The sequence below is a fragment of the Streptopelia decaocto genome, assembly GCF_964273445.1.
Source record: "Streptopelia decaocto genome assembly, chromosome: 2".
NCBI classification, from domain to species: Eukaryota; Metazoa; Chordata; class Aves; order Columbiformes; family Columbidae; genus Streptopelia; species Streptopelia decaocto.
Window position 1 is genome coordinate 90,760,932 of NC_138655.1, and position 12,028 is coordinate 90,772,959.

The following is a 12,028-nucleotide window of genomic DNA, read 5'->3' on the forward strand; positions in this document are numbered from 1 at the left end:
GCAGTTTGAGCTGGTCGCAATAATTGCCTTCATTTCCTGTCCTAAACTGCTACTGCTAAGTATCCATACACTGTTAAAACAGCTGCTGTACTTCTACGGTAGTGGAAATGGCCCCTATTTATAAATTCAGAAGTTTCTGAAACTTCCCTGAGGGATCTATCAGGATGATAAATGTATATGTGCAAGTTGTTCTGTTAGCAGTGGCCTTTTGTACTGCGGATGGATTATATTTTTTTCCATCCCCAGCAGTAATAGCTTTCGAGTTTGTTTATATCTATATTCTTTCTGATTCGTTTGTTTTGTTCACAGGAAACAAAAGAAGAGAAGTCTTCCTATACCTGTCCTCTGTGTGAAAAGATTTGCACTACACAGCACCAGCTAACTATGCACATTCGTCAGGTATGCAGAGTGCCAGCTCTTGATTTCTTACTTTTTGTTAAGAGTGTCTGGTTTGCTAATGTGCATTTTGCAATGGTGAAAAATTCCATGTGCGAACCAGAGATGCTTCATTATAACTTTATTCAATTGTTTTGCTTTTATTCTAGCTTTCCCCTTGCATTTTCTTTAAAAATAACCCCACAAACCCAACCCTGAGGTGGGTAATTCTTCTCCTTTCCTTCCCCACCACTCCCCCCTGCAGTGGCTCAGACAAGGACGTTTGTCCTCTTCTGCATAGCTTAAGGTGTCCCAAGGATCCGGAAAACCACTTCCATCATGAGGCATAAGTCCTGTTTCCTTATCCTGTTTGAGTACGGATCCTTTTACTGCTAATGCAAATTAAGAACCAGGAAGACAAAATTTTTAAGTTCTCTCAGTGTAGAAGAGCCTCTCAGTCCTTCACAGGGCATAGCAATTTTGCAATGCAGAATTAAAAATACATTTTTTTTAATGGACGATGCACTTCATTGTGAGCTACAGGCCTCTTCTTGCTCCTCTTGAAATATATGCCTATGTTATAAGGAGATTTGGCCTTTTCTGTCAGAAGGTTCTGCTTTGGATGTTAAGGTTGTGGTTCACCACTGAGAGTCCACTAGATACTTATTACTTCAGTTTTTCCCTCTTGTACTGTAACTGTTACTTAATTTTTTTCTTACTCTCCTGGTTTTCTTTTGGTGTGTAAAGAAATCTTCAAGTCTCTGAATGCAAGTAAGAAAGAGTGGTACACACACACAGCACAGTAACTAATGGCCATATTTTTGCCCTGAAATGCATTCTTATGCCCATAGGAGCCTGCATATGCACTGAGAAGCAGTTTACTTCTGTATTCTTACTGTGCAGTCAGTTCAAAATTAATATATTTAAAGAGTATTTGTTTTCAAGTGTCTTCTGCCATGAATTTTGTAATTACATCCTTTTCCTGTTTTCCCCTTACCATCCCCTCACCCTCAAACCACTGCACAGCTTAAAGTATCTCAAGGTACCCTTTGTCTGATGGGTTGTTGCTGAATCCCTTTCATCCCCTCCTGCCACACACCCAGCAGAAATGCTGCATGTTGCAGGCTGTATGAAACAGCTACTTGTGCTGGTGCATTAAGGAGTTAAAAACGAAGGGTGGGATTGGAGTTGAGGGAGGGCTGGGGAGGAGAGGTATACACAGGGCACACCTTTATATAAGGTATTGTGCCAAGTAGCTCTTTAAAGCTGCTTCTAAGAAGTTTATGGTTCTTGTTGTTATTTTACTTGGACTTCAGAAGGGGCATTCAGTGAAAAAACATCATTGCTTTCTCTAGCATAACACTGACACTGGAGGAACAGACCATTCCTGCAGCATCTGTGGAAAGTCTCTGAGCTCAGCGAGCTCCCTTGATCGCCACATGCTGGTGCACTCAGGTGAAAGGCCTTATAAATGTTCAGTATGTGGACAGTCCTTCACCACCAATGGAAACATGCACAGGTGAGTTCTGACCGTGACCCAGGAGTTTGGAAAGGATTACAGGGTAGGGGGCTATTTTGTTTCCTTGGAAGGACTTGCAAGCTGACTAGAGATACTTTCTTGGGCATAAAATGTGGGCTGTGATGTACAAGTATGGCATGGCACACACACACACACACTGCAACTACTAGGATGCTTAGGTTGTGGAAGGAAGTCAGAATTGAGAGAAGTCTTCCAGCTCTCTTTGCATAAGACTTGTTACAGATATCCAGAAGTATTCCTTTTTTTGTTTTATTATTATTATTTTGAGAAATGGGATAGATTTTTCTGAGGACAAAAACATAAAGCCAAGCTGTATAAAAGCTTCTAGTTTTGTAGCTTCAGAGTTGCGGATGCAAATGGTTCTACTGGAACATCTGTGGTATTGTATGTTATGTAGTTAGATATTCAAGTGCTGCTGTGAAGATGCCTTTTTGGAATAATTGATCTCATTTTTAAATACATACATCAGTAGTTGCTTGTCCTGTAGACAACTTACTGCACTACAGATCGAGAAATTCTCTGTAACCCAGGGTGCCAAACATGTTTCGTGCAGTTTCGTTCATAGGGATGTAGCAATATGTACAGTTGTCAATGGGAGAAAAAAAATGTTAAATCACATGGATGTTCCTTCCCCTCTCTCATCCCCCGATTCTGTATTCATTTATTTGCATGGGTGGAACACCTCAGAGATGATTAAGACTTTGTGAATTCCCACGTAGTTTTAGTCCCTATATCAAAGAGATTACAACCTACAAAGAAACTGCAAGACAGGTGGGGGAAAGGAATATAGCTTATAAGCAAAATGACAAGAGTGATGGTTACAGCCTGGTTCTGTGTGGGAGGGAAGAGATCTTGTTTCCTTGATTGTTACCAGTCATTTTCCAAACAGTGTGCTATAGGTGGAATGAAAGGAGTGATTTTGGTGACTATAGGAAAGATAATGTAATGTGCACAAAGGAAGTAATAGCTGCTTGCGGATTTACCTTTTCTGTATCATATTGTCCAGCTTAAACCATTCTGTGAAAACAGAGGAGAAATGGGAGGGAGTGCAGTTTTGTAATTTCATATTTATTTAACTTTTACTGGACTGGAATTGGGGAGAGTTGGAGAGAGGTGTAAAATGAGAAGGGAGAGACACAAAGACGTTCAGAGGAGATACTGGCCTTGGGTGTTGAATACATCACTGTCTGACTCATCTGACCAGAGGTGTTGCAAGCCACATGTTTGCCAGACTGGGTCATTATTCTGTCTGCTGTGGGGAAGGCAGGGCAGCTGCTGAGTTGCAGCTGGTGCTGCTGTCAGCATCCAAGGGTGAATTCCAGTGCCAGGACTCTGGGGTCGTGGAACACTTGTGTCCAGGTCCTCAGCACAGGCTGCTTGCTGAAGGGCTGCTGGTGGGGTGGTTTGCCTTTTTGCTCACTGGGCATCTGCTCATCCTCTCCCAGGAGCAGGAAAGGGAGGTTTCCCCTGAGACTTGACTCAGGCCTATCAGATGCTGATGTAGTCACCTTTACTTATGGGGATTTCCCCGTATGGCAACTCTTCTGGTGCTTTAGTAGATTTGCCAGAGTTGCCAGTCTGAGTGACTTGCCCAGCAGAAGTGAGTACCAATCAGAGACTTTTGGTGAGAAGATTGCTTGGTTTAAAATTTTCCTTTTAATGAGATGTTGCTTGAAGTTACCTGGATGGAGTGCTGTATTCACTCACCGCACTAAGAAGGACCTATGTTCATGCAGGGAAAAAACTTCGTATTAAAAGTTACTTTCATCTAACAGTTTCCAGTCTGCTCTGTAAAGTTCCTTTTCTGTAGGCCCACGCCACAGCAGATGGGTGGGACATTGCAGAAACCCGTTACTGAGCTTGGTGGCACTGCAGCAAGTGACCACAGGCCTATGATAGGTAAGATCCTGAGCACACTGAGACAGTCTAGTTTTACTAAAGGAGGATAGTGGTTAGCAGGACTGTGCCACTGGTTTGGTTTTGGTCTGGTTTGGATTGGTTTTCAGTGAATAACCTTTTCTTGTTGCTATAACAGAGTATAATAGTGAATCATGATGCTAAAGTGGAAAGCATAAATGTGCAAGTAGGCAGATTAGTGTAAATGCAAAGTGAAATGAAATTTGTTATCTGGTGTTATGGCACACTCACAAGGAAGATATTCATTTTGCCCACCGGGTGCCTCCTTCCGAAACAGGTATTTCTAGTCTTAAGATGGTGTGAAGTAAATTCTTTCATAGGCATCTCAAACTCAGCTGTAGCATCAGGTCCAATGGGCTGCCAGTGCTGTGGATGAATGCCTCTCACAGCACATTCAAAACTGCTGCTGCCTCAGGATCCCAGAGCAAGGACCTGCTTGCCAGGTCCTGCCTTGTGTGCAGCTCCCACAGGCTTTGCTCGTGGGGGTGCCGTGTCTGTTCTTTTGCACCAGCTGTCCAGCTGGATGATAACACACATCCATTTTTCTCTGCTTTTGCATTGTTTTTGTACTACAGTATCTAAGAAGTGACACATATATACCCGAAACAGCGGAGAGTAAGATTTCTAACCCAAGCCTGGCAGCCAGCATGGTGGTATCCCTGAAGACCTGCACAGGGTGTGGGGTCAGAGAAAGATGCTGTAGGTTTAGCACAAAGTCACGAATGTGCTACCAAAGAATCAACGTAGCTTATAAAGGTTCTGCAGGAGCCTCCCAAGCATTCCTGCATTTACAGCAAATTTAGTGCATGGGACAGAAGCAAGGGAGAAGTTAGTCTGACAGTTTCTGAACAGGGGTAAAAATGCGTAGGCATATGCTACATACATCCTGTCTTATCTTTCTCCCCCTCTGCCTTGTTCTGGCCCTTATTTAACTGTCTATGGTATTTTTTTAATCCAGACATTCAAAAGGCATTTAGGGGGAAAAGTCAAAGGGAAATATTGTGCCACAGCAGTGCCTATTGCTGTTCCATCACAGGATGAAATTTCTGATCCATTTTTCCACGTCACAGCAGCCAGGTCATTAGACATTCAGCTGAGCAGAGAGGGGAAGGAGACAAGTTTTTGTTGCTTTTTGGGGTTAGAAAATATCATCTTGTTACACTCTCAAGTGCCTATCATCTCCATCAAAAGCAGTTTTTCTCTACCCTCACTTTACTAAGGGAGAAAAAAGCCCTCCAGAGCTCTTGTTTGTTTCTCTTTTGCATGACATCTAAACATTTTTGCAATAGCCAGACTTTTTGTGTAGTGAGAATGCTATTCTCTGCCCACCTTTTCTCTGAGGTACTCAAGCCATGCTGGGTGGTGCATGTGCTTCTCACCTGTGAAATTGATGCTGCCCTTCCTGACTCCCACACTACGTGACACTTCATTTGTAAATGAGTCATAGCCTCTCACATAAAGTCCTGTTTCTTTTTGTTGTGCTCCTTGGCTCCTTGTCAACAAGTCAAGTTGAATGGGCACAGCAGACACGGGTGGAGGGGGAAGGTTCTCTTCTGGAACACCATTCAGAAAAAGGAGGTTAAAACCTGCTTCCTTTTCTGACCAGGGTGACTCTTGGCCGGGATTTTTCAAGGGGGAACTGTGAGCCTGGGGCATCTTAGAAAATTCTCTTACAGCTGCCAGACCGCTCAGGAATGGCCTGGGCCTCCTGTGGGGACAGTCACTGTTGGAGAGAGCAAAGGTCTCTGGAGAGTGCTAAATGTCCAGCACGAAAAGCTGATTTTCTCATTCTTCTGAATCTGTCATCAGGCTTACTGCCTCCATATCAGTGCTGCTCCTTCTGTTTGGGGAGGGTTGTTGCAATCTGGCACGATATTTGGGAGATCTGTCAGTGTCCAGTATCAGGAATAGGAATTCTTAGAATGATAGAATCATTTTGGTTGGAAGAGACCCTCAGGATCATCGAGTCCAAGCATAACCTAACCTAAGTGTAGCACTGAACTATGTCCCTAAGAACCTCGTCTGAACGCCTTTTAAACCCCTCCAGGGATGGTGACTCCACCACTTCCCTGGGCAGCCTGTTCCAATTCCCTACAACCTTTTTTGTGTAGAAATTTTTTGTAATATCCAACCTGAACCTTTCCTGGCCATTTCCTCTCATCCTATCACTTGCTACTTGGGAGAAGAGAGCAACACGCTCCATGCTACAACCTCCTTTCAGGTAGTTGTAGACAGCGATCAGGTCTCCCCTCAGCCTCCTTTTCTCCAGGCTAAAATTGCTCTGGAGGAGGAGAGCTGGAGATGATGCTGAGTTTTTCACAAAGATTTCTTTTTGACCAGTGCTGGCAAGAGCACGTTGTCTTGGAAGTAGCCAGCCTTCTAGCATCAGGGACTGATTTGGGACTTGGGGGGTTGTTTTCTTGGGGCTTTTTAGGAATTTGGAGGAAGGAGTTAGGTCATAGTAATTTTGAGTTCAAACTTCCCATGACTGGAATGGTACTGCAATGATCAGTACATAAGAAAATCTGCAATTTAGGATATGCTCATTCTCACACTTTTACGCTAGGGACACAGACACTGTGGCTTTCTCTCAGTCAGAGTAAATGAAAGTTGACTATTCTCAGATCTCCAGCAGGAGCATAAACTATATGGAAGGAAGTGTGTGTGGGGGTATATAAAGAGTTTTCTGTAGCTCTGAAGAAGCTGGGGATTTCCAAAGTAGTGTTTCAAATCAATAGATTGCAATTACTAAAAGCTTTCCATCTGTACTGTCAAAGTAGCTCCCTCGGGAGTTATCTATGAAAAATACCAACTCTGCAGAGCCCTTTTGGGTCCAGACTCCGCCACCAAAGAGGAGGTTGCAGCCCTCTTATTCCATCTCCACCACTGCATCTCCCCAAAATGCAGACAGAGGAGTTAGGCTGCTGCTGTGGGTTTTAGTGGTGGTGGTGGCTTAGTGAGGGGCCTTGAGGTAGAGAAAAGCCTTTGCTTGGCTTACTCTGTTGCATTCCAGTGGAACGTGCATCAGGCTTCAGGGGGAAGGGTGATGCCTCCACTTGCTCCAAAAGGGTTTCCTTTGGGGGAGGAGACTTCACCAGCGGCTCCTTTTCCATTTCTGTGACTGAAGATGGTCTGTGCCTGTCACTTTAAAATCACATTTTCCTCCCTGCCAAAGACATGCTCTCCATGCAACTTGAAAATGTTAATAGGATATAAATGCCAGAAGGGAGGCAAGAAATGACCTTCCTGCCAGTTTCCAGTGGGGAGCTATTAAAGGCTCTGCGGCAAGTCTGAAAAGAGCAAATGGGGTAATATATATATTTCAGCCACAGTTTCCCCAGTTTGGTAAATGAAACTGCAGTGTCCATGGTTGATGTTCACCAGACTCTCCAGATAAGTGCAGTAATGCAAACTAACTGAAATGTTCCATATGAAGCCAAAACATAACAGCTGTCTACCTTCTTTCTCTTTTTCCCTTCGTTACCCCATACCTAGAAAAATTCTTCGTAATGGCTTTTTATTTACATCCTACTTAGGTAGCTGTAGGCTGTTTATGCACCATCTCAGGAACAGGTCTCAGAGTTCGGGGATTTTTTTTTTTGGCACATGTGAAACACCACATGCAACAACCACATGCAGAAGTCTTTGAAACTCAAATTGGAAGATCTGGATCGCAGAAGCTATGCTTTGAAGCATCCTTACAAAGGGTCCTATCAAAGAAGGTATTTTTTTCTTTTAATTAAGAAGGCACTTTCATTCTCAGTCTTACTTTCAGTGCTACATAATTTTCCCAAACTTCCCCTTTTAATGCGCTGCGGAGAGACAAACAGCTGTTTTAATTATCAGGGTATGGTACTATTCTGATGTTCAAATTAAGTCGTCTTGAAACAATGCTTCATGTGTGTATACGTTACTGAGTTTTTTGAGAAAGGTAGAAAATGCGCAAGCTGGAGGGTAACCTGTGAATTTTGATGTTTTAACTGGCCCTCTTCACTGGCAAATGAAGAGTGTCAAAGATTGTAACGTACTAGCTGGAAGATGAGTGTTGGATCCTGATAAAGGCACAGGGGTTGGGATGTGTACGCTTTACTGATGTCCCCGCTGTCTTTAGCATGGGTCTGTGTTTCATGGGCAGGCATGCGTGCAGGCTGCCTGCGACTTCGCACATATTCAGCATGCAGAGCGTCCTCAAGATCTGGCTGAATCCGTCCTCTCTCTGCATTCCACCTGTGAATTGCTCCTGTGTTATTTATGGTATTGGCCCACTTCCAACACGTTGTTGTGTGCTTTGTAGGGTGCAGGGCAATAACAGTGCCCAGCCTCTAAGTACAAATAGGATCTCTGCAGTCTAGCATGTGCAGTCTGGCGTTTGCTTAAGATGGGAGGTTTTGGAGGCAGAGCATAGCCAAAGGTGATGATGAGTTGTTTTTTTTTTTTTCTTCCAGAAGAGGAGAGGAATTGCCTCATTACAACATGGTTTGGTTTCTGGTGGTTTGTAAAGATGGCCAAGTGGAAATTGGGTGTTAAATGTTGGGTTAGCTTTGAAAAACTGAACGTAGAAGATCTTGAAGCTGAAAACAGTCAACGAACTTGCCACGCTGAAAATGACTGACACTCCACACATGTCAAAAGGCCCTCTCTTATTGTCTTGCTCAATGGAGATGTCTCTTTGGTCATCTCTTAAGGAGCTTTTATTTTGACATAGTAATTGGCAGGCAGTGCTCTTGAATATGAAGAAGCAGGCTGTATTACAGGCTTTCAAATCCATTCCTTATACATGGGGGATGATTTAACCACTGTCAGCATGCTAGTGAAAGATAAGCTTCAGCAAACGCAAGTGCCCTAATTCTTGAGCAGGGATAACGAACACAAAGGACTAATTTCTTCCTGTAATAATTGATGGCTGTAGTTGTAGGAGACAGGTGAGATGTGATAGCTGTTTCGGTTTTCTTTGCAACTAAAAAATGTTTCTTACATTTTCACTAATACATTTTGTAAATAAAGATGGGGAAAAAGGTGGAGGGAAGCTTTTTGATCTTCTTCTGTCAGCAGATATATCCAGAGTAAATGTTTGGTATTCTGCTGGGATCCCCACATTTTTAAGAAAATTAGGAAGTAAGGAAGGGAAAGAAATAAAAATCAGGCTTTTTCAACAATTGTAGTATTAAGAGTCTATTTCTCTGTGTCTTTGATGAGAATTAGAAGACAACAGTATTTTATTGGTCCCAGGTGGAAACTATTTCATTCACATAATTCATAAATAGGGTGCTCCAAGAAAGCCCTCCATGGATATCTTCAGTGGTAAGAGACTCTGAAGGAGCTCTTGTGTGACAGTACCTCTGGGAGCCGTCAAAGCTGAAAGGAGATGCCATGTTTTCGGACATGTTAGATGCTGCTTGTAGCCTTGGACAGTGTCCCCCTTCGGTTATCATTAAAGAACAGCAAAGGAAGTTAACACAAAAACACTAATGCTGAGATCTGATTAGAATCAAGCGAAGCAAGGAAGTGCAGAGTTAAGATTTATACGCAGACCTTAATTAGCTCCATTGTTCTTGAGAACCAAAGCGTACACAATGAGGAACATTATACTTGCATCTCCAGAGCTCTTCAGTACCTAAATGTAAGAGAGACCTCAGTGTGCTTTTCAGTCCTAGATTTTGTGTGTGTTGCCTTTAAATAATAGCTAAGTCTGGTCTTGTGCTTCGTGAGGTTGTGGATTTTTATGTTTTGGTTTTCTGCGGTCAGAATAAAGGGGACATGCTGCCCTCACTAAGTTATAGGTTTCTGGTGCGACTTGTGCCAAGGGGAAGGTGGTCTGACGTAGCAGGGTAACACCGCCCTCCTCATGGGCAATAACATAAATCTCGGTATAACAGAGCGTATTGAGTGTAGCTTAGTGCTGCTTTGTTACCCGTGTCACAGTTCAAATGAGCACAAGCCACTTGACAGATTAGACTCTAGTTGCAGAGCACATGGCAGCGCCAGACCTTGATCTTTCTGCATAAGTACCCTTTCAGGAACATCACCTCCTCTGAAGGTTTAGTATTCTCAGGGATGTTACCTCCCTGTCTCACCTTGAAGAGCTACAAAATAAATACAAGCCTTAACTTAGCAAGCACTAGAAAATCCAGGCAATCTTTGCAGGGAGTTGGGGTTGTTTTAGTGCTTTGCTGTAAGCCTGACATTAAAGCAATTCTTGCAGGCATGTTAGCTCTCAAGGTTAACAAGTAACATGTTGTTTTGTTGGCATTTTGGTTGGTGATTTGTCTTCCAGCTTGCACTTCGGTTGGGTGATTCTGTGTAGAAAATGCTGGTGGTGAGAAAGTTTGCTGGGAGAGTTTGTATGTTAAGGTAATCTTTGCTCAAGCCTGTTGTGCATGCAAGTCAGAAATACCTGCATTGCTTCTCTAATGAATGTGTGATCACTCTGTTCCTCCTGTTGTCTGAAAAGGCTCCTGGGCCAAGTAGTGACGAGAATGAGGAAAAAGCCTACCTCAAACTGCATTTGTGGTTTCTGTCGTTCCACCTTTAATGTATGTCTTCCAGCTTTACCACTTCTCCCCCCAGTATCTAACCTGTTCAACCTGTTCTAGTTCAGCATGCTGGAACCAGCAAACTGCAGAATGTACCCCCTCTCAGGGTCAGCGGATTTTTTCCTCTTTCTTTTCTCCCCTCTTTTAAAAATAGGCTATTTGTTAGCAGTAGATTATCAGCATTTGGAGAAACTTCTCTAGCTGTAAAATAAAAAAAAAAAAAAGTGGTGAGAGGGATCTTGGCATTTGGGCTTAGCAAGGGGCTTTCACTTGGGTTTTTGAGCCACAGTGCCCACCTGCATGATGCACACAGCTTAGGTAAAGGCACTGTCTCTAAAATAGTAGTGCCATTATATTATACAATTGGTAAATAATGCATAATATGCAAATACTGCTTTCTGTTTCTTGAGGGCATCTATGCTGAGTTCTTCAGGCTGCTCTCTTAGCTGAAGTTTTCTAAACACTCTTAGCAATTTTTTGGTAAATCCTTGGAGTCAGCTTTCTGGTACATGTGGAAAGATGTCTTAGAGGAGGTGTACAACTTCTGTGTGGCTCATTTTTGACATCAAGCTACCTAAATGTGTCATCTTTCTTGATAGTTTCACACTGAGGGTAAAGAGAGCAAAGCAATCCGTATCGCTCGTGGACTGCACTGACATTAATTTCACTTGAGGACGAAAGTTCCCAGACTCCTGTAAAGTAGCACAAATCATGCAGGGACTCCTGTTTCCAGCTAATACACTTGACTAAACAGACATGTAACAAGACGTGGAAACCTTTTCCTAGTGCTTCTTTGCTCAGCAGAGGAATGCTCTGAGATCACCGCTGCTGAGGAAGGAGGACCACATGTTCAGGAACAGGAGAGGAAATGGGCTGAGCACGTGAAACCTCTTTTGCTAGGATGCCGTCCTCCGCGCTGGGAAAAGTTTGCACAAGTTGTGTGTGCGCGATGATAACCTCTTACTTCCTTGCCCCTCCAGTTACATGGTGACTGCTGATATCAGGGTGATGCGGAGACCCTGCTTTAGCAAAGATGTGCTTCTCTTATCTGGTGCAGCTTCCTTGCTTGCATGTGTGTGTGTGCTGGGGGGAGGCATTCGGCTCCATCTGCACGGCATCTCCAGCGTTGCTGTGGCCATCTATTTTTTCCTCCTTGAGCTGTGTGACGCAGCAAGTTGTTCTGTGCTGTGTGCCATCAGGATTGCTCAACAGCGGAGTGTGAGGAGGAGGCAACTGCATGTGGGCTTTGCCTGGTTCTGGGAAGTAGCCAGGGCTTATGTTTGCTTGGTTGGTGAAGGAGTGCAGTTTTGGAGGGGAGGCAGGATGTATCTGGGACTTCTTCAACTGTGTTTGGTCTTAAGGATAAAACTTTTCCCCTTTCTGACATCCTTTCTCTATTTTTTCTTTCCTCTCTCTCTTTTTTTTTTTTTTTTCCAGATGCTAAAATTTAAAACTGCTCTAATTGTCCTTACTGTTCTCTTTAAATATGAAGTTTCCTAAAAAATCAACAGTGAAGTAATTGACTAAGGTTATATACCATGATAACTAAAGGACTTGCCTGAAAAACACAAATTTCCAAAAAGATGAAAGAAGACAGCAGTTCAGAATGTCCCACGCTAGGTTTTTAGTACATTTAAAAAAACCTTTATTCCTGCTTAATTGT

At 43.2% G+C, this 12,028-nt stretch overlaps 1 protein-coding gene across 10 annotated transcripts in view; it reads left to right on the plus strand.

Annotated features, from left to right (window-relative positions):
- Positions 1-12,028, plus strand: part of RREB1 (ras responsive element binding protein 1) — a 126,706-nt gene that overhangs the window by 64,551 nt on the left and 50,127 nt on the right. For 9 of the 10 annotated variants that reach the window (XM_082045611.1, XM_082045614.1, XM_082045612.1 and 6 more), the window contains 2 exons: positions 310-399; positions 1,731-1,894. In XM_082045611.1, the coding sequence (XP_081901737.1) occupies positions 310-399; positions 1,731-1,894 (254 nt within the window). Of the gene's footprint in view, positions 1-309; positions 400-1,730; positions 1,895-12,028 lie in introns of those variants that run through there. The other variant, XM_082045618.1, reaches the window with a different exon arrangement.